The 24847-nt window shown below is 49.6% G+C and overlaps 1 protein-coding gene across 4 annotated transcripts in view; it reads right to left on the reverse strand.

Moving 5' to 3' along the window:
* Positions 1-24847, reverse strand: part of ARHGAP44 (Rho GTPase activating protein 44) — a 119874-nt gene that overhangs the window by 5913 nt on the left and 89114 nt on the right. For 3 of the 4 annotated variants that reach the window (XM_045164831.1, XM_045164833.1, XM_045164834.1), the window contains exons 7-18: positions 23106-23223; positions 19279-19347; positions 17148-17229; positions 16518-16645; positions 14688-14799; positions 14244-14325; positions 12469-12549; positions 9706-9819; positions 9019-9110; positions 7965-8145; positions 2240-2257; positions 1361-1582 (exon numbers count right to left, since the gene is read on the reverse strand). In XM_045164831.1, coding sequence (XP_045020766.1) covers positions 1361-1582; positions 2240-2257; positions 7965-8145; positions 9019-9110; positions 9706-9819; positions 12469-12549; positions 14244-14325; positions 14688-14799; positions 16518-16645; positions 17148-17229; positions 19279-19347; positions 23106-23223 — 1299 coding nt within the window. The remainder of the gene's footprint in view (positions 1-1360; positions 1583-2239; positions 2258-7964; positions 8146-9018; positions 9111-9705; positions 9820-12468; positions 12550-14243; positions 14326-14687; positions 14800-16517; positions 16646-17147; positions 17230-19278; positions 19348-23105; positions 23224-24847) is intronic. The other variant, XM_045164832.1, reaches the window with a different exon arrangement.

Here is a 24847-nt window from a genome sequence, read left to right on the forward strand (position 1 = left end):
AGTCCCTGAACTCAGGCAGCTTCAGCATCAGAATCACGAACTGAATTTATGTTCTCTGGGCAGGTGTGGTCCTCCCAGACCTTCTTAAGGCCTTCAAAGATGCCTGTGGAGGTGACCAGCCCCTCGTGGGGGCTCTGAAGGCCTGAGCTCCACTCCCATCTCCAGGTGGCCCCCTTACAGCCAGTGCCCTTTCCTGGCCTTGGCCCTCTCCCCAGCAGACCATTCCAGGAAGTCTCCTCTTTGTCAGTTTCCTCCTTCCCACAGCAGCCCCTGCTTCCTGCTGACCTCTCTCCCCCCTCCTGCATCCTGAAACAGAATCAAAGCCCATGGTTCCATGGCCAGGGTCGGCAACCCCTTGCCCTCTCTGATGGAGCCATCAGCAACCACCCCATCCAGGGTCATCTCTAGCCCCTGCCAACTCTGTCATTTCCCATCTCACAAGGAAAATACTTTCTATACATTAAAGAAAAAAAAAAAAAATCCTGCAACCCCTTCACTTAGGGATTGGTATCTGTGTGCATGTGCACACACACACAAGTGCATACAAAGACTGGCTTGAAAGGTTCAGATTTCCAAAGTCGCCAAAATTTTTCCAATTCCTAACAGAATGCACAGTGGGCCTGGTGAAGTGGCTTTCCTAATTTTCTGAATTGTTTAGAACAGAGACAAACAGCCAAGGGGTCTGTGCAACCCCGCTTGTAGAATCCCCTCCCTCTGACCATGCCCCTCTCAAAGGGGTTTGTGGGGGGGGCTCCTCCCCTGCGCCCCTGGGGACCAGCGACCCCGTTCCGGCTCAGATCACACTTTCCATTTTTGGAGGGACAAGGCCCTTTCTCCATAAAATCTCATGGAACCAGCACTGGAACAAGCAGGCTCCCTAACTCTTTTCTTCCTCCACGAGAATGAAATGCATGATCTTGTCACCTCCATTCTTTACCTGACTTGCTCCCATTTTAGCAGTAAAAATGGCCCCTATGCATCTAAAGGAAGAGGAGTGGAGAGGAGAACCACTGAAATTCTAAACTTCGAAACAGGTAACAAGCTGTACCAGCACAGGAGGGGACAGAGGAACTGGGAACTCAGCTTCCTCGCCTGCTTTGGCAAGCTGCCACCTTACACGTGCACCTGGGATGCTATTCTCAAAAAGCCTGGGCACCCTCTGATCACACAGGGGCTATGATCCCTACCTGCTGCCAGCATGAAGCAGAAGCCAAACCAGGATGCTTAGAAAGGGGACAGGGGACATGACCAACTGCACGAGGCTCTGAGCGTGTGCAGCAAACCTGAAACCCCTCATCCACGTGCACTGCAAGCTAGCCTACCCGGGGGGTCGGGTGGGGGGCCAGCGCCCCGGACTTACCTGGTCCGTTCAGCCGCAGGCTGGAGGCCGAGGCCGGATGGAGAGAGCGCGGGCGCCATGGGGGCCTCCGGGGACTGCTCCGGGAGGGGCGACGGCAGGGGCGGGGCGAGCTCAGCGGGCGGGGCGGGGGGCTGCATGGCAGGCGGGGCGCAGGATGCCTTCCGGCCGGCCGAGGAGCCTCTTCGAGCCACCCACGACGTGTCCATGACCCTCACGCCCATGCTGGCCGGGGACACAGAGACACCCAGGCTTAGCCTCGCACCCAGGGCGCCGGGCTCCCGCCCCCACGAAGCGGCCAGCAGCGCAGCCCCGAGCATCTCTTGGACCAAGGAAGCGAGGCGGCGGCCGTGCTCCGCGGAGCATCCCGCAGCTCCAGGCTGGGGCGGCCTGGGCACCGCTGGCCTTAGGACCACGGCATGCCCGACAAGCTCCCCGGAACCCAAGCTTCCCTCAGAGCAGAGAGCGGCTTCGCTGGGGGGGGTCACCCACTCCTCCCAAGTGGAGGGTGGAGGCGAGGCAGGGCGGGGGAGGGGGGAGGGCAGCATCAGACTAGAAGAGAGCACCGACCAGCAGGGACACCTGAACACCCATCCTTCTTTTTGTCACCTGGGAAGCACAGGACCGACTCAGGACTCCCGGGCCAGCCCCAGGATGCTGGCTGGCTTACAACCTCTGCAAGGTCTACAGAGCAGGGCGGGGCTGATCATGCTCTGGTCAGTCCCCGCCCCCCGATTCCACTTCAAGAAGGGGAGACACAGCTTTGAGTACATCGGCCAAAGCAACCAGACACGCACATTCACCCCTGCAGAGCTCGCTAAGGCACTGCTCGCTATTCCCATAGACTGCACGTGGCCTCATGGCTACCCGAGGATACTGTACCTTTGGATTTTCCTAAGGCTGCAGGGACAGAAACACACAGACATTAGTGTGGCAAACACTGCGCCTGCCTCCGGACACACAGCGGCTCTCTGTCAGGGTCAGGGGCTAAGCCTGGGGTTTCCACTGAGCCTTGAAATTGTTTGCTTAGTCCGTCTCTCCAGTTAAAGTGACTTTTCTGTCTGCACAGGTGAAGAGCATCCTACCAAGCGCACTGGTGAATAAAGACAGAAGCTGAAGAGTTGACCCTGGTGCTTGTGGTAGGGGTTGGGGGCATGTCACAAGGAAGGGAAAAAATCCACAGAAGCAGCCATCCGCTCTTTTCTAAGTTATATGATTTAGAAGGTGGTCAATCTCCTTTCCTCTGGTCTAGGAGGTGACTGGTGCCATGATACGTAGTCAAAGCCTTCACTGACTATGGCAAGAGCTAATACTGCCAGTGTTAAGGGAGACAGATGTTCATGCAGGGAGAACACCGGGCAGTCCCCCGTCTCCACTGGGGATAAGCAGAGGGTTGCCCCTTGCTGTCACCCACGCTGGCCAGGAGCACTGAGCTGCCACACCGTGACGGTCTGCCCACCTTGCAGAGGTGCAGCAAGATTCAAACCAAAGGTTGGGGATGGGTTGTAGCAGGTGGGATGTGGTCCTTTACGAAAATGTGTGGGGAGGGAGCCTCCATGAGGGGCACAGAGGACAATGGTGCTACGCCATGCACACAGAAAGGGACACCTTCTGACACACGTTCCCCTGGGGAAAGCGGAGGGGAGACCCCCACCACCACTGCCACGCCGCCCGTCTAGTGTCGCTGTTAACACATTATTGACCGGGGCATTTTTGCAGAAGCTAACGCTGTGGTGTTAATACCTCTCTGGTCAATAATGTGTTAATAGTTCTCTTCTCCAAGGCATTTTGGGGGCAGCTGGTCTCTCTCTGGGATCCACTACCCACCAGCTTGCAAGTCGTCTTGGCTCTGAGGACCCCCACCAATAAACAGGCACCTTCTACAGGGGATCCAGTCACCCCCGGAGGCCACTCAAAACTCTGCAGCAGGGTCCAGTGGCATCCCCTGGTATTTAAAGTAAGCTGGGGGCAAGCAGCAAACTGTGCTCTTTGGGCTTCTAAATTTATCAGGATGAAAGAGAGCAAAAAGCTTAACATTCCACCTGGGGAAGCGAACTGACGCCACTTTGTTGCAATGGTTGGTGATGCTGTTCCCTGTGGTTCCTAGAAGAGCCCTAAAGGAGGGCGGTCTCATGGGTTTTCTTATCACACTCTCTTTCGCTTAGAAAGACCTTCCCCATTTGAGATGGGAGGCGTGGGCTTTGGGATCAGGGGTGGTGGGGGGACACCTTCTGCTATCAACCGCATCTCCCAGCACCATGGACCCCGACATCAGGCTACCTGGTGATCCCCTGGTTCACCAAGAGGAGGACGTGGAGGGGGGACCAATGAGACCCGCTAAATCGCAGCAGCAAAGCGTCAGCAACCAAGAATCAAGAGGTGAATGTACGCTCCTGCTTTCATAGACAGCTAAGCCGCCTGCCATCACGACTCTCCCAGCTGAAGTGACTTTTGTGGGGCAGGCAGCATGCCCTGTGCCCAGGAAACAGGCATCAAAGGTTCACAGATGTCTTCAAAAGGCAACAAAAATCTTTATAGACCAATGAATCACAATGGCAACAGTGACAACCTTGGAGGCGTCGAAGCACGTTTACCTTCAGAGGCTAATGAAAATTTGCTTGAAACATTGGCAGGCTTAAGTGTCTGAACGTCGAGCTAGAACTCCACCCAAAGACAAAATTTACAAAATTGCTTGGCATATTGCCAAGAGCAAGGGAGCTACTCAGAGGTAGAAGAATACAACCAGAAGGTCACAGAAGCAGGTCACAAGTTTCTGCTCATTGTTCTGTCACACAAAGAATAGTCGCAAGAATCAAATAACTTCGTGTTGTTTTAAAAAAACACCAGATTCAATCCATCGAAAACAACCAACTCCCTTAGAAACTTCATAGATACCCACATCGCTTATGGATGTCAAAGATTCCCCACAGCCACTGCTTCCAGTGAGAATGAGAAGAACTTGGTTTTCGGATCCCTTTATAGTTGAATCAAGGCAGAGGCGAGAAGCCAGAGGCCACAAAGAACACCCAAGAAGCAAAAGGTTTGGAGAGCAATTAGCAGAAAGCAGGACGACGTGGCAAGAGTCCTCATCTGCTCCCCCTTGGGATTCACATGGGGCAGGCTGGCTGGCAAGGCGGGTCCACTGGCAGCTACTCTCCCCTGCTTCACTCCTCCTAGCCTACTGGGACCTCGTATTGCAGAGTAGCTTATCCTAAGCTAGGCCTTTCTGGTGAGTCAGAAGCTTAAGAATGTGCCTGCCAATGCAGGTAACCCAAGTTTGATCCCTGGGTCAGGAAGATCCCCTGGAGAAAGGAATGGCTACCCACTCCAGTATTCTTGCCTGGAGAATCCCAAGGACAGAGGAGCCTGGCAGGCTACAGTCCATAGGGTCACAAGGAGTTGGACATAACTAAGTGACTAACACTTCACACTATAACCTGGCAGGCCACACAGGGAAAAGATAAGATGCAGGACCTTAAAAATTAGGAGACAAACACCTGCCCCAGAAAAAAAAAATCTGAAAGTTAGAGAGTTCAGCATAAGAACAGGTGTCTACAGAAAGAATACATTTATCACTGAGAACAGAAGTTTGCTCTGGACCGTTCCAAGTCATGAGCTGTCAGGGGTTAGCAGCTATATTTCTTTTTGACCTCTGTAGGATAGACATCCAGAGAGGGCAATGGCACCCCACTCCAGTACTCTTGCCTGGAAAACCCCATGGGCGTAGGAGCCTGGTAGGCTGCAGTCCATGGGGTTGCTAAGAGTTGGACATGACTGAGCGACTTCTCTTTCAGTTTTCACTTTCATGCATTGGAGAAGGAAATGGCAACCCACTCCAGTGTTCTTGCCTGGAGAATCCCAGGGACGGGGGAGCCTGGTGGGCTGCCATCTATGGGGTTGCACAGAGTTGGACACGACTGAAGCGACTTAGCAGCAGCAGCAGCAGGATAGACATCTCTCATGCTGTTTTTATTTTTGGCCACATCATGTGGCATGCAGGATCTTAGTTCCCCAACGAGGGATCAAACCCATGACCCCTGCAGTGGAAATGTGGAGTCTTGACCACTGGGTTGCCAGGGAAGTCCCCATCATGCTGTTTTTGAATCCTGGTCAGGAACGATCTTACCCAGAGATGTTGGCCAGTATATGGATTTGAGGTATTTAAGTATACAGAGGTCGGATAGGCTTTGATTTTTCATCTAGAGATTGGTTACATTTGGAATCACTGGAAAAGACCCTAATGCTAGGAAAGATTGAAGGCAGGAGGACAAGGTGGGACAGAGAATGAGAAGGTTGGATGGCATCACCGACTCAATGAACATGAGTTTGAGCAAACTCCGGGAGATGGTGAAGGATAGGGAGGCCTGGTGTGCTGCAGTCCATGGGGTCACAAAGAGTCGGACATGACTGAGCAACTGAACAAAAGTCTATACTGATCTGGAAGGTTTCGATGTTTGTTCTGAAGATCAGTTACATTTGGCAAATACTTGCTGAGAGAAAGGAAGCAAGAAAGCCTAGTATCTCCCCCAAAATCCACAGGAGTTTTGGGAGTTCCTGGACCATTTAAGATGAACTTGGAGGCTGGGCAGCAGTGGCATGGTAGGTGCCAACATGAGAGATGAGTAAGAAGGATCCTAAAGATCCTGGCTCAGCCTTGCCCACACTCCCCCAGGAAGGCCAGAATCAAGTATTTCTAGCTCCTCTAGGGATCATTCCTCTCCTAAATGCATAACAAAGTTTCTTCACCTCCCCAGGACAAATAACAGCCGGAGGCACCAGGCAACATTTCACAGACCTGGTCTCACAAATGTGTGAATCCAGGAAATGTGGAAGCAGAGGTGGGGCCTGGGCCAAGAACACACCTCTTGAAGGCTGAGCTGACAATCCAAGCCTCAAATATGAGTCAAAGTTTCCATGGTACCCAGAACCTCAAGTTCTGTCTGAAGAAAAATTCCTGCACCCCCTCACCACCCCACAATCCTGTTCAGAGTAGCTGCATTTGGGGTTCTCCATCTTTCTACTTGGTCTTCAGAGGACCCCAATAGCCACAATCGTAAAAACAAGCTCCTTGGAACACGAGTTCTATCTCGTGACAACAGGCTTTTTCATGTAATAAACTTGGGAAAGGATGCCACAGCCCGCTGTGAAGATACGTGACAGATCACAGCATGTAAAAGACCCCACAAACTCATACATTCAGGGAAGTGGCTTCAATGTGTTGAATCATGTGTCTCAGAAACTCACGAGACCCAGGTGTCTATCTCCTCCCCGCTGCCCCAACATAACGAAGCATCATGGAACCTGTGCTCCATAGAGCACCTCAGGTCGCTCCTGAACTTCTTCTTACACGTGCTTATTCCAAATTACAAGCTTCCCTGGTGGCTCAGGGGTACAGAATCTGCCTGCCAGTGCAGGAGACATGGGTTCCATCCCTGGGTCAGGAAGACCCCCTGGAGTAGGAAATGGCAACCCATTCCAGTATTCTTGTCTGGGAAATTCCAAGGACAGAGGAGCCTGGTGGGCTATTGTCCACAGGGTCGCAAAGAGTCGCACATGCCTTAGCAACTAAACAACAACAACATTCGAAATCACAGTACCTCCAGGCTAAGGTCTCTGTGTGGACATACTCATGGATTCAGGTGCTGCTGTCAGCTGACCTGGTGAGGCCCCCTGAGGCTCAGAACAGAAGTGATATTGCTACAGGCACATCAAGTAGGACTGGAAAGAGCAGCTACACAGAGCCGCATAGGGTGCGTGACCTCAGTGTCCTTTTTCTTTTTTTGGCACACTGCATGGCATGTGGTGTGACCACATGGGATTGAGCCTGACCAGGGATTGAACCTGCACCCCCTGCATGGAAGCTCTGAGTCCTAACCTAAACTGACAACCTAACTTGACTACCAGGGAAGCCCCCAGTGTCTTTTTCTTTTTTTAAAAAGCTTGTTCTGATTCTCTTTTGTTGCATAACAAACTATCCTCAAAATTTAGTAGCTTATCGATCCAGGCCACAAATCCACAATTCTGACAGAACTTGGCAGCGTCAGCTGGACTAATCCATACAGCAGTAGCTGAGGCGGCTTGGCGTATGTGGTTTTAGCCTCTATACCCCTAAGTTCCAGCAGCGCCTGCGAAACTGCCTGCAGACCCTGGGGTCCCAGAGAGATGGCTCTCTAGCCACAGAAATCCTGACGACCCTGGCTCTTTATATTCAGAAGACCATACTATAGGGGCCAGTGGACACTGAATGCCCCGAGGTGCCACGGTGACACCTTTCTTGCAGAGGTCATCTGGATGGCTTTTCAGAGCGGACTGGGAGTCAGACGAGGTGTGGCCGAGAAGACAGGGAGTCCAGCTCTGATGCAGAGACATCTGAGAGCGAAGCACCACAACTGACCCTCCAGGGTATCCCCCCAGCTAGAGACGCCTCACACAGGAACCGAACTGCTTAAAAACCACGTTTAAAAGACAAATTCCAAAGCATTTGCTGGCATCAGAAATGAGATGACAGGGCCACTTAGACTGCTGCTGGTTAAGTGCAGCCTTGATGTCATCCATCTCAGTCAACCCCTCCCTCCCCCAAAGCTGAGACAGGGCCGTGAGCTCATACCCATCCTTTTTGTAAAACTCCAGCATCATGTTATCCGTGGCCACACTGAGGGGCCGGCGGGCCTGCTCGGGCTGGCGCCGGTCGGCGGGGTCCATGTCCGGGGAGGGCATCGAGCTGTAGTTGGCGTTGTGGTTCACGTGTACTGGACTCCCGTAATTGCCCGTGATGTTGAACTCTATCTCTGTGGGCAAGACAGAAGAGATACACATGGTCTGTGAGCTGGCCAAGCCATTCCTGGGCAGGAGGGAAACCAGCAGAGAAATGGCCACTCTTTTATATGTCACCCCTGAAAATCTCATCCCATGGTTCAGTGTTAGATCATCTGTTGATATTAACTCATCTTATTATATTTCATGGTGCTCACCTAGCATGTAATAGAAGAGGGACTTAATAAAGCACTTTTGCACCTGTGATTCGCAAAACAAATTCAGTCAAACAGGGACAGATGGGTATTTTCTTTATGGAAAAAAAAAAAAAAAAAGGCAGAATCATCTATCTCAATCCTCACATTTAAGACTGAAATAAATGCCAGAGCAGTCTAAATCAAATCAGGAAAGAGGTCAATGTCCACTCTCAACAGTATTATCTGATATTGTTGAAGTGCTAGCCAATGGAATTAGTCAAGAAAAGAAAATAACAGGCAATATTACTATCTGTAGACAATGATGATCAGATGTTTTTTCAGAAAACCAAAGAGAAAAAAAAATTACAGGATTAGAAACAGAAAGAGATCTCACTTAAGACTGCGGGCTCTCAAATGGAGTCTCATCTCATCCCCTCCTGACTACAGCCGATTTATCTGCAGTGCTTATGAGCTCAGCCACAGAACCTACAGAGTTTTACCTTGAACTCCTACCTCCTTTGTTTCTTTATCCTGATTTCCTACCACTGGCCAAAGGTGGTATGCACAGGGGGCTTAAAAACAAAACAACACACATACACACACACACACACACCCCTTTGGCCAGTGGCACTCAATTTCAAAGATTCAGAACTCACAGCAACCTCCCGTTCCCCCCAGAAGCCTACTCCCACATCAGCTGCTGCCACATACCCCCAGGGAAGAACCAGTCTGCGTGCTGGATGATGGGCTCGATGATCCCGACGATCTGCAGCGAGACCGTGGTCATCATCTCCGTGATGTTCCTGAGGGCACAGGGCAGAGGAGGGCAGGCGAGGTGAGCAGCTGAGGCAGGGAGGGGGCCCTGGACCAGAAGCCTGCACACCTGGGTCTGAGAGCGTGTGTCCTCTTGGGGAGGCCACTTCACCTTTCTGAACCTCTCCCCATGTCTACAGAATGGAGACATCCCCAGAAGTCCTCCCTACAGGAGATGAGTGAGTAACACACACGAAATCGCTAAGTCTGAGGACTGATTCTCACAACTGCCAGATTCATCCTTTCCCAGCTCTGTTCTGTCAAGACAGCACTCTGTCCTTCTGTATCCCAATGTTGGGATGTGCTCTCCATAGAGGGCCCAAGGGCCTAGAAGAGCTTGCCAGACTTGATGCTGACCCAGATGAGCTCAGAAAAGACCTTGGCTACACCTGGCTTTGAGACTATTAACAGGAACTATCTGAGGAATTCTGGGTCTCCTCCTGAGTCTAAAGAAGGACCAGCTCAAGACAGGCATATGACCTGACACATAAATTAGGCTAGTGGTTATCTGGGGCCCTGACCATCCCACCCAGGCCCCCACAGTCCCCCAGTGTGACCCACACACCCCTTCCTCCCTGGACTCACCCTTCTGCTTGTGGCCACAGCAGGTTGGGTCCTAATACAATGGCCATGTTACTAGGTGTCATCTTGTTGACATCTTGGTATTCTGAGAGCTTGGATAAAAACTTGATCAAGTATCTGAAAGGAAGTGAGAAAGGCCAGGTTTTCGAGGGCTGGATACCAGCCATGGTCCCTTAACACCAGCTGGAAACATCTCTTACTGATAAGAAGACTCATACATCCTACAATATAATCAAGATGTATCACATGTCAGGACACAAGAATGCTCCAAAAACAGAGAGAGCTCTTCCTGGGCTAGTTGTCAACGTCTGCTTCAACAAACTGTGGCCAGAAAAAAATTCTCCATCTTTCCTTTTGACTCAGTGCATAATGCCAGAAATTCCCTCCTTCTTTTCAAGCCTCTGTCGCCTCCTGTCCTCCCTGTGTGCAGAGGTGAGAAGTGGTGTGCAGGTGTCAGTAGTGGGGACTTTCTCATGCGAGGAGCAGTGTCTCAGTGGGGCTGTGAGAGCCAACGAAGAAAATGTTAGACCTAGACTTAGCATGTGGCCCAGCAATTCCACTCCTAGAGAAATACGTCCACACAAAAACGTGGACACAAATGTTCCTAGCAGCGTGATTCAGCATAGCTGAAAAGGACAGACCACCAAATATCCATTAAGGGATGAACAGATGAATAAAACGTAGTCCCATCCATATAGTGGAGTACTAGTCAGCCCTCAAAAGCAATGAAATACTGACACACGCTACTGCGTGGATGAACCTCGGAAACGTGATGCCAGTGGAGAAAAGCCAGACACAGAGACCCCGGGGTGAATGACTCCATCTGTATGAAAGGCCCGGCACAGGCAAATTGACAGAGACAGAACATAGATGAGAGTTTGCCAGGGGCTGGGCAAGCAGAAATGGGGAGTGACTGCTGATGGGAACAGCATTTCTTTGTGGGGTGATGAAAATGTTTTCAAATTACACAGTGGTCATAGCTGTACAACTCTGCAGATTTACAAAAACACTTAACTGCACACTTTTAAAAGGGGACACTGGCATATGAATGGTTATGCCAATAAAGCTATTATTAAAAAAAAAAAAAATCAGTGACTGAGTAGCTATGCACAAATGAAGCACAAAAAGAGCTCTCCCAAACCATACCAAACATGCCTGGTCCCGCACAGGCCCCAGACCCCAAAGCCCATCTCTTCCCGGGCTCTTGGTTATATAGACAGTGGGTCCAGCCCCATGCTGCCTGGACCACAGCGAAGCGGCTCCTTCAGCAACTGTTGCCCACAGAGCACAAAGACCCTAAGCTGCTGATGGGCCACCTCCACCCACATCCTGCGACATCACACCCTCCAAGAGGCCACACATGCCTGGACCAGGACATGGGGCCTGAGCTGAGCACGGTCAGTCCACAGGCTGGTCAGTGGCCTAGCATCAGTTGAGAGTCATTCTTGCTCTTGATCTGATTCTTGCTCGTGGGATGCTCTCTTTCAATTTTGTATATATTTAACACTTTAAGCATTTTACAGTGTGCAGTTCACTAGCATTACTTTCCATTGTGATGCAACCATCACCACCATCCATCCCCAGAATTTTTCAACACCCCAAACTAAAACTTGACACCATGAAATGACAGCCCACCTGCTGCTCCTGACCCCTCCCCCTTACCCTAGCCACCATTCTACATTCTGGCAACCACCATTCTACTCTCCATCTTTATGAATTGACTACTGTATATACTGCTTTTTAGTGGAATTGTTCAGAATTTCCCCTTTTGTGTTTGGCTTCTTTCCCATTTAGCATACAGCCTTCAAGGTTCATCCATATTGTAGCAAGAATGAGAATGTCTATTCTATTTGAGGCTGAATACTGCATTGTATGTACTTTTTGTTCACCTATATTTATCCACTGCTGGACATGTGGGCTGTTTCTACCTCTTGAGTATTGTGAATAACGCTGGCATGAACATAGGTGTACAAAGTCAAGTCCCTACTTTCAGATCTTTTGGAAATATACCCGGAAGTGGAATTGCTGGGTCATACAGGAATCCTATGTTTGTCTGAGGATCCGCCATGAGAAGTCACTCCTGGGATTTTTAACAGGAAAACAGAAATAATCAGGCAGATGGCAGTAGGAGCCGAAGCTGAAAATATGCATCTAAGTAAGCTCCAAGGAGGACGAGGGGAGGGCCAAGAGCGATGCTGGTGCAAAGTGATGAGGAAGCAGAAAGTGGAAAAGAGCGTAAGCCCGGGAGGGAAAAGATGCGTAGAGCAGTGGGAAGTGAAACCCGGGTAAGGGTGAGAAAAGTAAGAGACAGACACATGGAAAATTGCTGGTGACAAGTGGAAACCAGAGAACATTCTCCAGCCTCTTCTTCCTGAAGCCTGGCTCCAGGACACAACTGTCAAATCCAGCTCAGGGTCTGGTCAGTGTCGCCCCTGGGATCCACAGGCACCTATCTTTACAATAAACCCCAGTATCTGAAAGCAGCCTGCATTCATCCTTGCTCCTTGCAAACCAAAGAACTGCATCAGCCAGCAGCTGGTCAGGTAGCCTGCAGCATCTCACAGCCCCATACAGTCTGTTTCCTCATCTGCAGGATGGTAATTCACAACCTCCCAGGATTGCTTGAAGTTGAAAAGAGACCCTGCATGTTAAATTTACTTTGGACACTGTGTAACGCCAAGCTTGCCAGTGACTACGCCTTTTGGCCCAGAAACGTGTGTGTGAGGTTTAAATAACCTTGACCCAGCGTCTCTATCGTCCACTCACCGGATGTTGTTATGATTGGCTTTGGGCAACTTCTCACACGCATTCCACAGTGCCTGGAGTCTCTTGTCCTGGTCCTGGATGCTGGAAAATTAACAGGAAAAGCCACTAACTGAGTACGGATCAATGAAGTCTTACCGGCACTCAGACTCACAGCCATCGAAATATTTGAGAAAAAGAAACCAGCCGTTGTCAGTGACCATATCAGTAAACTATTATCATTCATATCTTTGGTTCTTACTATTTCCCCCTCAATAATCTTTCGGTCTTGCCTGTGCTGTTTTAACAAAACTTCCCCTGCACACATCACATGGCCCCAGTCAATGTGTACCGGGGCAGCAGGTGAGGGCAGAGGGCAGACGCCTGCACCTGAGTGGGCAGGGCTGTGATGTCATCAGGAGGTTAGATCTGGCACAGAACAGGACACCAGAAACAGGTCAACTCCACCCTCACGCCACCATGGCAACCGACTGGCCAGTCCCACAGAGTTTGATGCACATTAAGCTTCTCGGCATGTGGAATATAACAGATGCTCGATAAACACCTTCTGAACAAGTAAATGACATGAACTCATATTGACATAAGGATATCTGACCCTTGAAGACACAACACAAGATGGATAGTTTCCGCAACCAAAGGATTCTCCATTCTACAGAGAGACTTGCTCAAAGGGTTTCTTTATCGCTAGATCTTCTAAGGATTAAAAGAGATTACTGAAAGATATATATATATATATATAAAATTTATTTTTGTTAGGACTACGTTTTTAAATATACATTTTTATGAAAACCTACATCAAGGTTTACAGGGTTGGAAGACCTTATGCTCAAAGAACCTTTTAACAAGAAAAACTGAAAAGCAAACACCACCGAGAGGTTCAGCTCTGACCCCCTGACTCAAGACCCAAGGTAGGGAATGGCCATCGCAGGATCCCCAGAAGTCCCTGCTTCCATCCTGACCAAGGCGAGAAAATCTCCCTTTTCTGCTCATCAATCCTCTTTAAGGTCAAAGGGCAGATGCTGCCAAGGTCTTTCCTTCAGTAAAAACTCAACATCCATATAGGACTTTCCTAGTGGTCCAGTGGTTAAGACTACACTCTCTCAATACAGGGGGCACAGGTTGATCCGTATTCAGGGAACTAAGAGCCCACAAGCTGAGCACAGCAAAAAAAAAAAAATCGACACTCACATACTGAGGGTCTCTGGTGTATCAGGCAGCGTCGCAGGGGTTAGGGAGTGGGAGGCAGTCAGAAGAGACGGTCATCCCTCCCTGCTCCCCATCAGCTCACAATCCAACCAGCCACACCAACACAGCCTTGAATTTGATCAGTCTCTGCAGAGAACCCGGGGGCTGAGGCAGACCCTGGCTGCCAGCTGCTGGGCACCAGTTGTCAGGAAGGAGGCCTCTCTGAGGTGACCTTCAGAGTGGGACCCAGAGAGTCAGAAGGAACCTACGAGGTAGAGGTTTTGGGGAACCAAAACCTGTCGGGTGGCAGGGAATGGCCAGCGTGAAGGCGGGGGGCGGTCTGAGTGGTGACGGGAGCCCGGAACCTCCCTGAGTCCTCCTGAAGGCCCAGCTGGGGCTCTGGGCCACTCTGGTGGCTCCAGCCTGTGATCCACACCCTGGGACCTGGTTCTCCGGGCACATGTACAAGCCTCTCCCCACGACACACACCAAGATACAGACTCGCTGGATCCCAGGTGGCACACTTGCACAGTTTCAATTAAGGCTCCACATAAACCACACCCACAGGACACACAGAGACCTGCCATACTCACTTGGAAGCCTGAATCCACTCGTCGTAGAGTTCAAAGGTCATCAGAGGTTCTGGTAGCTCCCGGAGGTAAGACTTGAGAGCTCCTGGACGTGAACACAGTACAGGCTGTGAGCTGCCGGGACATGGCAGACACGTGCTACCAGCCAGCGTCACCATGAGGGGCATGTTTGGGGAAGGTTCCCCGACCCTCGTGACCAGGTCACATGGTGGCTGCCACATGCCTGGATCCAACGCTCTGGTGTGGCCGTGAGGGCCTCCTCTCTCGTGTTACCACCATCACCTCCTCCTTCCTTCAAGGGCACAAGCAACCAGGCCTAAAGTGGGGCCCTGAGTGGACATGCCCAGAGCACGGCGGGGAGCCAGGGGCTCGAGTGTCCCTGACACATGGCTGTACATCCTCCACGCCCATCCCTTCCCCCGGAGCCCCTCCAGCTGCGGGGCCCACCTGCGATGGCGTGGGGGTCCGCCGAGCACTCCTGTACATCCACCACACAGCAATCCAGGGCCGCCTTGAGCTTCTTCAGCTTGGAGGCAGATGGGGCTACTCGGAAGAGGCCCTGCCGACAGGACAGGGGTCAGCAGACAGCCTGCACCCTGAGGGCACAACAGCGAGACCGACGGCCGGCAGTCTCCCCACCCGCTTCCTCCACGATCTCCCAGGGGCCTCCTTCCCATCGCCATGTGTCAACACTGGGACAGCAGGACCTGGGCCTCATCCCTGGCTGTGGCCTCAGCACCTAGGGCAGGGTGACCCGGTGTTCTGGTTCAGCACGTACTTGATTAAACGAACCTTGGGCACGTCAATGTCCCGTCCTTGTGTATTTAGGATATATTTTGGAAAAACAAAAACACTAATTTGAAAAGATACACGTACCCCTATGTCCACAGCAGCATTATTTACAATTACCAGGACATGGAAGCAACCTAACTGTCCATCAGCAGATGAATGGATTTAAAAAGATATGGTAAGTCTATAAAATGGAATACTGCTCAGCCATAAAAATGAATGAAAATTTTGCCATTTGCAGCAACATGGATGGACCTAGAGGTTATGATACTAATGAAGCAAGACAGAAGGAGAAGTTATTGCATGACAACCCTTATATGTGAAATCTAAAACGAAATGATACAAATGAGCTTACTTACAAAACAGAACCAGATTCACAGACTTAGAGAACAAACTTATGGAACTAATGGTTGCCAGGGGAAGGACAGGAGGAAGGGATAGGTCGGGAACTGGGATGGACAGGTACACATTGCTATATTTAAACTGGGTAATCAACAAGGACCTACTGTATAGCACATGGAACTCAACTCAATGTTATGTGGCAGCCTGGATGTGAGGGGTGTCTGGGGGACAATGGATACATTTGTATGTATGGTTGAGTCTCTTTGCTGTTCATCTGAAACTATCACAGCATTGTTAATTGGCTATACCCCAATACAAAATAAAAAGTTTTTAAAAAATGGGGAAAGAAAAGGCCCCATTCACCTCCCTCCATAAAACTTTCCCTCAGGGACTAAAAAGACCTCATTTTTCATTGGTATTATACATGAAAATGCCTGGCATTTAAAACAGGGTCAAAGAAACCTGTTTTGAATAAATCAGGCTTATTTGACAGACGCTACACTTATCTGCTCCATAAGCTCATAAGCCCCCATCTCACTTATACTTTGCTTAGTAATAAATACCATAGATAAATATTGATTGGTTGATCAGATCACAGGAAAGTGGAGTCATGAATTTTAAACTGCCTGCATAAGAAACTAAAGATGAGGTCTACCTCCCAGGAGACCACTGACACAGCAATAAAAACAATGGTTGCCAATGTCTCATAGGATTCTTTTTTTAACATGTGGCTTGTAAGGAGTGCTTTCTAATGTCTATATCAGTTTTCAGGATGTCTATAAAAAAAGTTATGATCTAAAGGTTAAAAGGTCTATCTTTTAAATTAGAGAGAGAGGAGGTGGAGAATGGGGTGGAAGAGAAGGAGGAGAAAGCCCCAATCTCATTACATATGCAGACAGGAGGGCCAGAGCGGGGCTATAACGTCTTCAGGGCGGGGGTATCATGTCCCACAATCCTCCACTGTCCCTGGAGAGTGAAGGCTCATGGGAGAAGCAGGACCAGTTTGAGGACAGGGGGCTTGTACTGCGTCTTCCCAGGTTTGGGTTCGTGGGGCCGGGTGAGGATGGTAACAGAGGAGGAGAGACCCCGGAGGCTGCATCTTGTGGGAACCCGTTCACGGCTGAGCTCGGCTGCACCCAGACGCACCTCCTCCTGCATCCCGCATTCCAGCAGCATCGTCACGCACGCCTCGATGGGGAAGGCGATCTCCCGGCCGCTGATTGTGAGGTGCTCCTCCAGGGGCTTCCCAAAGGAAGGCTTCTCCACCCAGGCCTCTGGGGTGTGGGGGTTGCAGGTGGAGCAAGAGAGGGGTCAGCACAGGTCACCCCCGCGGGAACCTTCCTTTCCTCCGGTCACACTGCTTCTCCTAAGTGTCCCAGGGACATGGAGCAGTGGACGTGGAAGCATTGTCCAACAATGTCCATGGAAGCACTGTCCAACTGCAGCATCTCCATTCCTGCAGTTTCGGGGGATGACGGGGAGGAACTGGGGGAGGCGGTGGAAGCCTGCCTGCTGTGAGCAGAGCTGCTGGGCTTCCTGTTACACATGCACCTCCACACACACCCATGCACACCCGCCTCATCCCCACTGGGGCAGCGTGTGTGTAGTGTGTACACGTGCTCTGCTTTCCTGCCGCTGATCAAGGTGCCCGCAGGCGGAGGCCCAGGGCTCACGTGAAGGCAGCCCTGTAGGGGAGGAGCAGGCGAGCCAAGCACAGGGCCCCGAATGGCAGGCTCCCCACCCTCCCCGCCCTCCCCGCCCCAGGCAGGCACTCACCCTGTTGTGCTTTTATCTGAGGCAACACGGCCTGCAGGAGTGTCAGGGACTTCCTGTGGTACTCGGCCTGCACTTCGATGAGCTGAGGGAACACAAGGAGAAGCATCAGCCTTTGCTGGAGGATAGAGGGCATGGGCTGCCACACCATCGGGGTGCCCTGCCCCCTCCTCCACCCATCTGCAATGACGGGCATTCGTCCCTTCAGCCTCTGCAGCAGAGGGGTGACCATAAAGGGAAGTTTTGGAGGTGGGAGACTCGGGGAGGAGGTGAAGGGGACTCTCCAGAGGTGAGCCTGCCTTCACTGCCACCCCTGCTGGGGAGCACCATGCCCCCAGTTCTCACAGCAAAAGGCACCAAAGGGGTGCAACAATGAAAAGGCTATAAACAGAGAACACATTCAGAAATCCAGGTGCCCATGAGAGGGCGCTCAATGTCATGAGCCTCAATGTATCTTGATTCCCCCCAAGAAGAGTTCAAGATACAACTGGTGGGAAAACATGTGCTCGATCCACAATCCTCTTCCACCTTGGGAGGCAAATCTGCTTTATCGTGATGTGATTCAAAGGACAAGGTCCTTCAAGATGCTCTGTTCTGCCCCTCCCACTACTGAAAAAGCTGCTGAAATGGTAAAAACAGCAGAGGAAAAGCAGTGAATAGCTGGCACTTCATTTATTTTCTAAATCTCTCCCCACTCCAAAAACAAAAAAGAAAATTGGGCATGTAGGAGGAAACGAAGAGAGAGGCACTTTGCTCAAAGTCTGGTATGATGAGTAGCTATTATCCCCAAGGAAAACTAAAAGGGAATCTTTTCTTAAGTCATAGAGTTGAAATAAGTGGTACCCAAAGACAATTAGGTAGTCCAATAATGCTTGGAATGTCAACAATCATTTGTTTTAGATATTTTAAAATGAAATGTTACCTTCACAAATAAAACCAATGGAATAGACTTGAAAAGAATCCTACTATTTCAAAATAAACATTTCAAGTTGGAAGGAATATGTATCAGCTCTCTCTCACGGGGGAAGAAACTCTGGACTTCTTGGCCATTGATGCTGAGCACGAAGGGGAGCACTGACTGCCCCCAGTTCCGCCCCATGCTTATCAATGCATCCAGCTTCTCAGGATTCCTCTTCTCTCCTCCCTTTATCTTCTTTCCCTGTCTTTGTATCACTTCCTTGACCCTAAAGAGAAACTTTGAGTTTTATTCCCAACATTATTTTTCATTTCAGGGTCCTAATTATTTGGGCCAGATGATTCAAGTATGGATGACTCAGATCCTGTGTCTCTACTCTGTAAATCTGCCCCCATAGAGGAGAGGCAGTAAACAGAATTCAGCCCTCATTTACCAACGTGTCATCATCTGGGACAAAAAAAATCTCCATTAATAACCAACAGATGCTGGGGTGTGGCTAGCTGCTTCTTCCCAAGTTGCTTCCTGATGACAGACTCAGGTTTTGCAACCCTGGCCCCGCTGACATCTGGGGCTGGATCACCCTCTGTCGTGGGAGCCACCGTCCTGTGCACTGCAGGATGCTTAGCGACAAACCTGACCTCCACCCTCCGAGTGCCTGTAGCACCTCCCCTGATAGTGACGGCCAAAAACATCTCTGCTAAGTGACTTCAGTTGTGTCCGACACTTTGTGACCCTATGGACTGTAGCCTTCCAGGCTCCTCTGTCCATGGAATTCTCCAGGCAAGAGTATTGGAGTGGGTTGCTGTATAGGGGATCTTCCCAACCCAGGGATCGACCCTGCGTCTTTTAAGTCTCCTGCAGTGGCAGGTGGGATCTTTACCACTAGTGCCAGCTGGGAAGCCCTCCTCAAATGTCTCCAGACACAGCCAATCATCTGCTGGGAGATGACAGAATCACCCCTGGTTGAGAACCACTGCTGTAGATCACAGAGGTACAAACATCTTCCTGGGTGAGGCTGAATTTTATTCTTGGGGTTTTGGAGAAATCCATACAAAGGCGACAAGAAGGCAGGATTTATTCACAGGTAGGACTGTCAAAGCCCCACCTGTTCTCAGGACATGCTTCACAGATCCTTGATTCGAGGCCCACGTTCCTTCCCGTCCCCACTGTGACACCTGCTAACAGACTCCAAGCTGCCTCACCTTTCTGGATGCTTACCGTCTGAAAGTAGTTTGCATAGTCGATTTCTTTGGCCACAAAACTGTACATGTCAGCTGACAGCTGGTCCTGTGGGGGCAAAATACAGAAGGATAGAGAGTAGGAATCCACACATCAGGGCAAAGAACCATAACCATGGTTTAACCTCATTTTTCATAATACTGGGCAGATTACAAACTTTGCCTGTGGACATTGCATTTCCCAGCCACGGCTCTAAAGGATGACTAAGTGGGGAAAGAACATCTATGCCAGTGTTTTCCTGGGGCTTTTAACATGGGCCACGTGGAGAGTTAGGAAAGCTGATGCAGGGGAATGACGCGCAAATTGCTTCCTTGCATCTCTGCGGCGCGCCCTGCTGTCTGCAGCAGCCCCGCCAGGCACACCCTGTGCTTCTGCTTGCCACCCCTGCCGCTTCTTCCCCTGATGATACTACTGCCTTGCTCCCCTCATTTCAGTTCTGATTGGCTGATCATCAGGAAAAGAGAGGCAAACACACCAAGTCGAGGGAAGCTGGTTAAGACAGGTGGGCAGGGGATGGACTGCTGATGCCAAACCTGGCAAAAAAAAAAACCCTGGACTCATCCAATATCATACATGAATCTCAGTGTGAAAAGCCCTTCATCACTCAGCTCCCCGAGGGGCTGAGAATAGGGGCTGAATGCTGTGTCTGGATCATGTTCCCTCCGAGGTCAGTGGTCAGTTTCACTGAAACGCCCCCAGCACAGTGCAGAAGTGCATTCGAGTGGACATAGACTCTGTCACACTAACCGTATCTGTGAGCATGTCACATTCTCTAAACATGTTTGTACAAGTCATGTGATCTCTGACTTCCCTCCCTGCTTGGTAGCCTTTGAGGCAGAGCTTCAGAAGAGGTGCTGAGTTAAGAGAAAAAGTATCTGTCACGTTCAGGTTGGAGGAAATAGGAAAACATCACCCCAATGCTTATAGCAGCGCTATTTCCAATTGCCAAGATATGGAAGCAACCCAAGTGTCCACTGACAGGTGAACGGATAAAGAAGTTGTAGTGTGCAGACAATGGAGTACTACTCAATCATAAAAAGTAAAATAAAATCTTGCCATGTGTAACAATGGATGGACCTAGGGGGTATTATGCTACGTGAAATAAGTCAGAGAAAGACAAATACCTCATGATTTCATATATGCAATCTAAAACGCAAAACAAAACAAAAACACACTCATAGATTCATAGAACAAACAGTAGTTGTCATAAGGGGAGGGGATCGGGGGCTGGGAAAAATAGATGAGGGAGATTAAGAGGCACAAACCTTCAGTTTACTTAATAATTAAGCAACGGGGATGTAACATACAGCATAAGGCAGACAGTTAATTATACTGCAATAACTTTGCATGGGGACAGATGGTTACTAGATTCATCATGGTGATCATTTCATAATCTATGCAAATATCAAGTCATCATGTACCACACCAGATACAAACATGGTATTGTATGTCAACTATATCTCAATAAAAAGGAAAAAAAGCACAGGAAAGCTGACCCGAATGCTGAAGGAATTACTGCAGACAACTGCATAATTCAGGAAGAGTCTGATATACACAGAACCTCAGGCATTCTGCACAGACCCCGATAACCTCAGCAGCCCCTCCAGCTGCTGATCGAACTGTCCTCCGTGAGCAGGGGAATGGGAGAAGTAATCTGTTTCCTTTTCCAGTATACTCAACAGGCAAGCGTCCTTAAAGGGTTCTTGCATACAAGATGATAGAACCAAGACACCAATTTCACATGACTAGCTACCAAAAGTTCAAGGTATTTTTCCCAAAGAATAAAATGGGCTCTAGGACCACCCGCCTCAGGTCCCCACCACTTCAGCATCCTTTACAATGAATGCCTCCGGGAGGCTGCTGGACCTGTCAAAGGTGCTAGAGAAAGTGGTTTTGTCGGAACTCAACCTTGCCTGCCATGGCCCAAGCAGCCTTGGTCTAGAAGCATCCATCACCAGCCTGACAAGCGTGAGGGAGATAGTTCAAGTCAGGGGAAGACAAAGGGTGGGGTGATAAAAAAAAAACAACAACTCGGTAGACAGAGGTAAGAAAGGGAGCCTTGGGAAGGACTAAATGCCACGTCAGTTCAGTTCAGTACAGTCGCTCAGTTGTGTCCGACTCTTTGCAACCCCATGAACTGCAGCATGCCACTGTCCATCACCAACTCCCAGAGCTTGCTTAAACTCATGTCTATTGATGCCACATCAAATCACCTTCAACCACTCAGCAGACGATCTCTGTAAAGCCAGGCGAACGGAGTATGCCCTCGGGAACATGAAGGTATCCTTCTGAACATACAATCACATCACCGTCTTATAAAGTTAACAATATAGATTCCAAGTAAGCCACACAAGTGAGAAATAAAAGCAGAAACTCTAAACCAAATTTTCATTTGTCTAAATAAAATATTTATAATTTAATATTATAAATATTTTATTCATAAACATTATCAATATAATTTAATATTTAAATAAGTATAGGGAGCCCCTACACTTCTGCTGAGTTTTTCCTCCTGGACTACTACCAAGTTCTTACAGTGAACAGCAGAGAAAAGTCCTCTCTCGTTTTTCCCAAGGGGAAGGGAAAATATTGCCATTTTGAAATGCACTGGAGCATTCTACCCTTAACAAGACCTAACCTTAGGAGAATTTTTCTTTTATTCCTGGCTGTGCCATGCTGCTTGTGGGATCTTAGTTCACCAACCATGGACTGAACAAGGGACCACAACAGTGGAAATGTCAAGTCCTAACCTCTGGACTGCCAGGAAACTTCAAGGATAAATCATTTTATCCCAGTAGAACCTGCTGGGATGCTTTCAAATTGTGGTGCTGCAGAAGACTCTTGAGAGTCCCTTGGATGGCAAGGAGATCAAACCAGTCAACCTCAAAGGAAATCAACTGTGAATAGTCATTGGAAGGACTGATGCTGAAGCTCCAATACTTTGGCCACCCAATGGGAAGAGCCAACTCATTGGAAAAGGCCCCGATGCTGGGAACGATTGAAGGCAACAGGGGAAGGGGTCGGCAAAGGATGAGATGGTTGGAGAAGGCATCATCAACTCAATGGACATGAATCTGAGCAAACTCCAGGAGACAGTGAAGGACAGAGGAGCCTGTTGGGCTGCAGTCCATGGGGTTGTGAAGAGTCAGACATAACTTAGCAACTGAGCCACAACAACCTGCTGGGGTTATATCAGAGCCCTACTGAACACTTGCTTTTAGCAGACTCTAGCCTCCCTCACATTGAGAAAGAGAATTAATCAGCTCCAGCATCCTCTAGCCATCCTGTCCTACCAAACACAAAAACTGAGAAGCTGGAAACAGAACGACAGGCAACAGAGAAGCACTGAAGTTCACGGTGCAGGGTTGCAGGCGCACCCACAAGACTCACGCCCAGTCACAGGGCTGCAGGGGCTTCCCCCGCTCCCACACCTGACTGCCACATCACCACACGCCTGCGCACCACACGTCCCTTTACCCAATCCTTCATGTCCACCTTTGGACACAAATTGCAAGGCATGCTAAAAGGCAAAAACGTAGTTTGAAGAAACTGAACAAGCATCAGAACCAGAGTCACAGGTGTCAAGAATGCTGAAATTATTGGGCCAGGAATTTTTTTTTAAATATGATGAGTACTGAAAGCTCTTAGGGTTCGTCCTGGGCTCTTTAGACATGCCAGCTGCCAAGCTTGGGGACACAGACTCAACCAGAGGCTATTAGGGTTTTCATAGACCTCCAGCAAACAAAAGGATGCTCCCTGAGGGCCTCCCGTTTTTCTCAGTGGAGAGGAGCACAGAAAGGGGGTACCCTGCAAATCTCCACTCTGTTGGCAGCCTCCTCCATCTCCTCCCTGAGGGCATCGGCTTTGGCACCTGCAGGCTGTGAGCTGCTGGACAAACCCGAAGACTTGGATGTCTGCTGCCACCTGATGAGGAAACAGGAGAAAGAGAGGAGAGGTGTGAATAGAACTTGGTCCCTGCCTTCGAGGAACTTAGATTCTAGTCAGATTAGGCATAAATATAAGTTGAGTTTCAGTACAGTGTGGGTGTTTTTTTCTTTTAGCATTTTCAGACATTCTACATTTAAGTTGATGAGCCTTACAAATTGGTGTTTGTGCACATACAAAATAGTCAAACACACACACCCTTAGCTCTTTAGGGCTCCCCATCCCTTTGCCACTGATGCACGAGACTCCAAACTTCTTCCCTGTGCACCTTCATAATTTCAGTGTCTTTTAGCGACTTCCCTGGTAGCTCAGATAGTAAAGCATCTGTCTACAATGCGGGAGACCTGGGTTGGATCCCTGGGTGGGGAAGATCTCCCGGAGAAGGAAATAGCAACCCACTCCAATATTCTTGCCCAGAAAATCCTATGGACGGAGGAGCCTGGTAGGTTATAGTCCATGGGGTCGCAGAGTTGGACACGACTGAGCTTTTTTTTTTTTTTAAGTGATAAGTTAGAATGAACAGCGAAAGCAAACACTCTGGGATTAGAAAGGGAAAATGCATGGTGAATGGGACTCAATGATAACTTTTGGCAAAGAACATTTTCCATGTAGCGTGTGGAATCTGATGCCTTATCAACCCTGACGGGGCTTCCCAAGTGACTCAGTGGTAAAGAATCCACCTGCCAATGCAGGAGACATAGGTTCAATCCCTAGGTTGGGAAGATCACTTGAGAAGGAAATGGCAACCCACTCCAGTGTTCCTCCCTGGGAAATCCCCTGGACAGAGGAGCCTGGAGGGCTATAGTCCATGGGGTCACAAAGAGTTGGACATAACTGAGCATGCATGCATGCACACACATGAGACAGGTAGAGAAAACCCTGGGGACACTGTGGGAGGCAGGGAAAGAGCTGGTTACGGGTATCACCCAGGGAATGACACAGCCTCATTGCCAAGAAGAGATCAGGAAAAGGTACCTGGTACCAGACCAGGAGAAAGGGGACCCCAGTGTCTAACACGGCAGGACCGAGAGAGGCTGAGGACAGTGGCTCCTTCAGACAGAGCAAGTGTTCTCCAATTTGCAATACCGTCCCTACTGTCTCCCGAACCCTAAGGCCGAATGGCATCACTGCTGCTTTCTCTGAAGCACAGTCCACGCCGTTCCTTTCAGTTCCCTGCCCACCCTACGGGCACTGAGTTGGGAAACCTTCATCTACTTGGCCAAAGTCAACCATGGATGCTAAGTGAGAGGATAAATGGGTAAGATGAAAACAAATGTGAAAGTCAAAATCTCCACTAGGAAGCACTAAGCAGCCTTGGATCAACATTTTGATACCTCATGTATATTTTCTTAAACATTGATTTCCAGGCAGAGAATATTGGCCTTCTAAGGAGGCCCCTTGGGAAACTTTCAAGGGGAAACACAAATATTTCTGGTTGCTCCTCCAATTAAAAAATAAATTTAAAAAGCTATTTCCGGTTGCTAAGTTATTATCAAAGAATTACCAAAAGCAGGCCCTGACAGAAGGTTCTAATTACACTAAGATGCCAGTAGCTATAGCAGGGAATAGCAGTGGGGCCTCGCTCACTCAGGCAGTAAACTCC

This window comes from Bubalus bubalis, chromosome 3 (assembly GCF_019923935.1).
Source record: "Bubalus bubalis isolate 160015118507 breed Murrah chromosome 3, NDDB_SH_1, whole genome shotgun sequence".
NCBI lineage: Eukaryota > Metazoa > Chordata > Mammalia > Artiodactyla > Bovidae > Bubalus > Bubalus bubalis.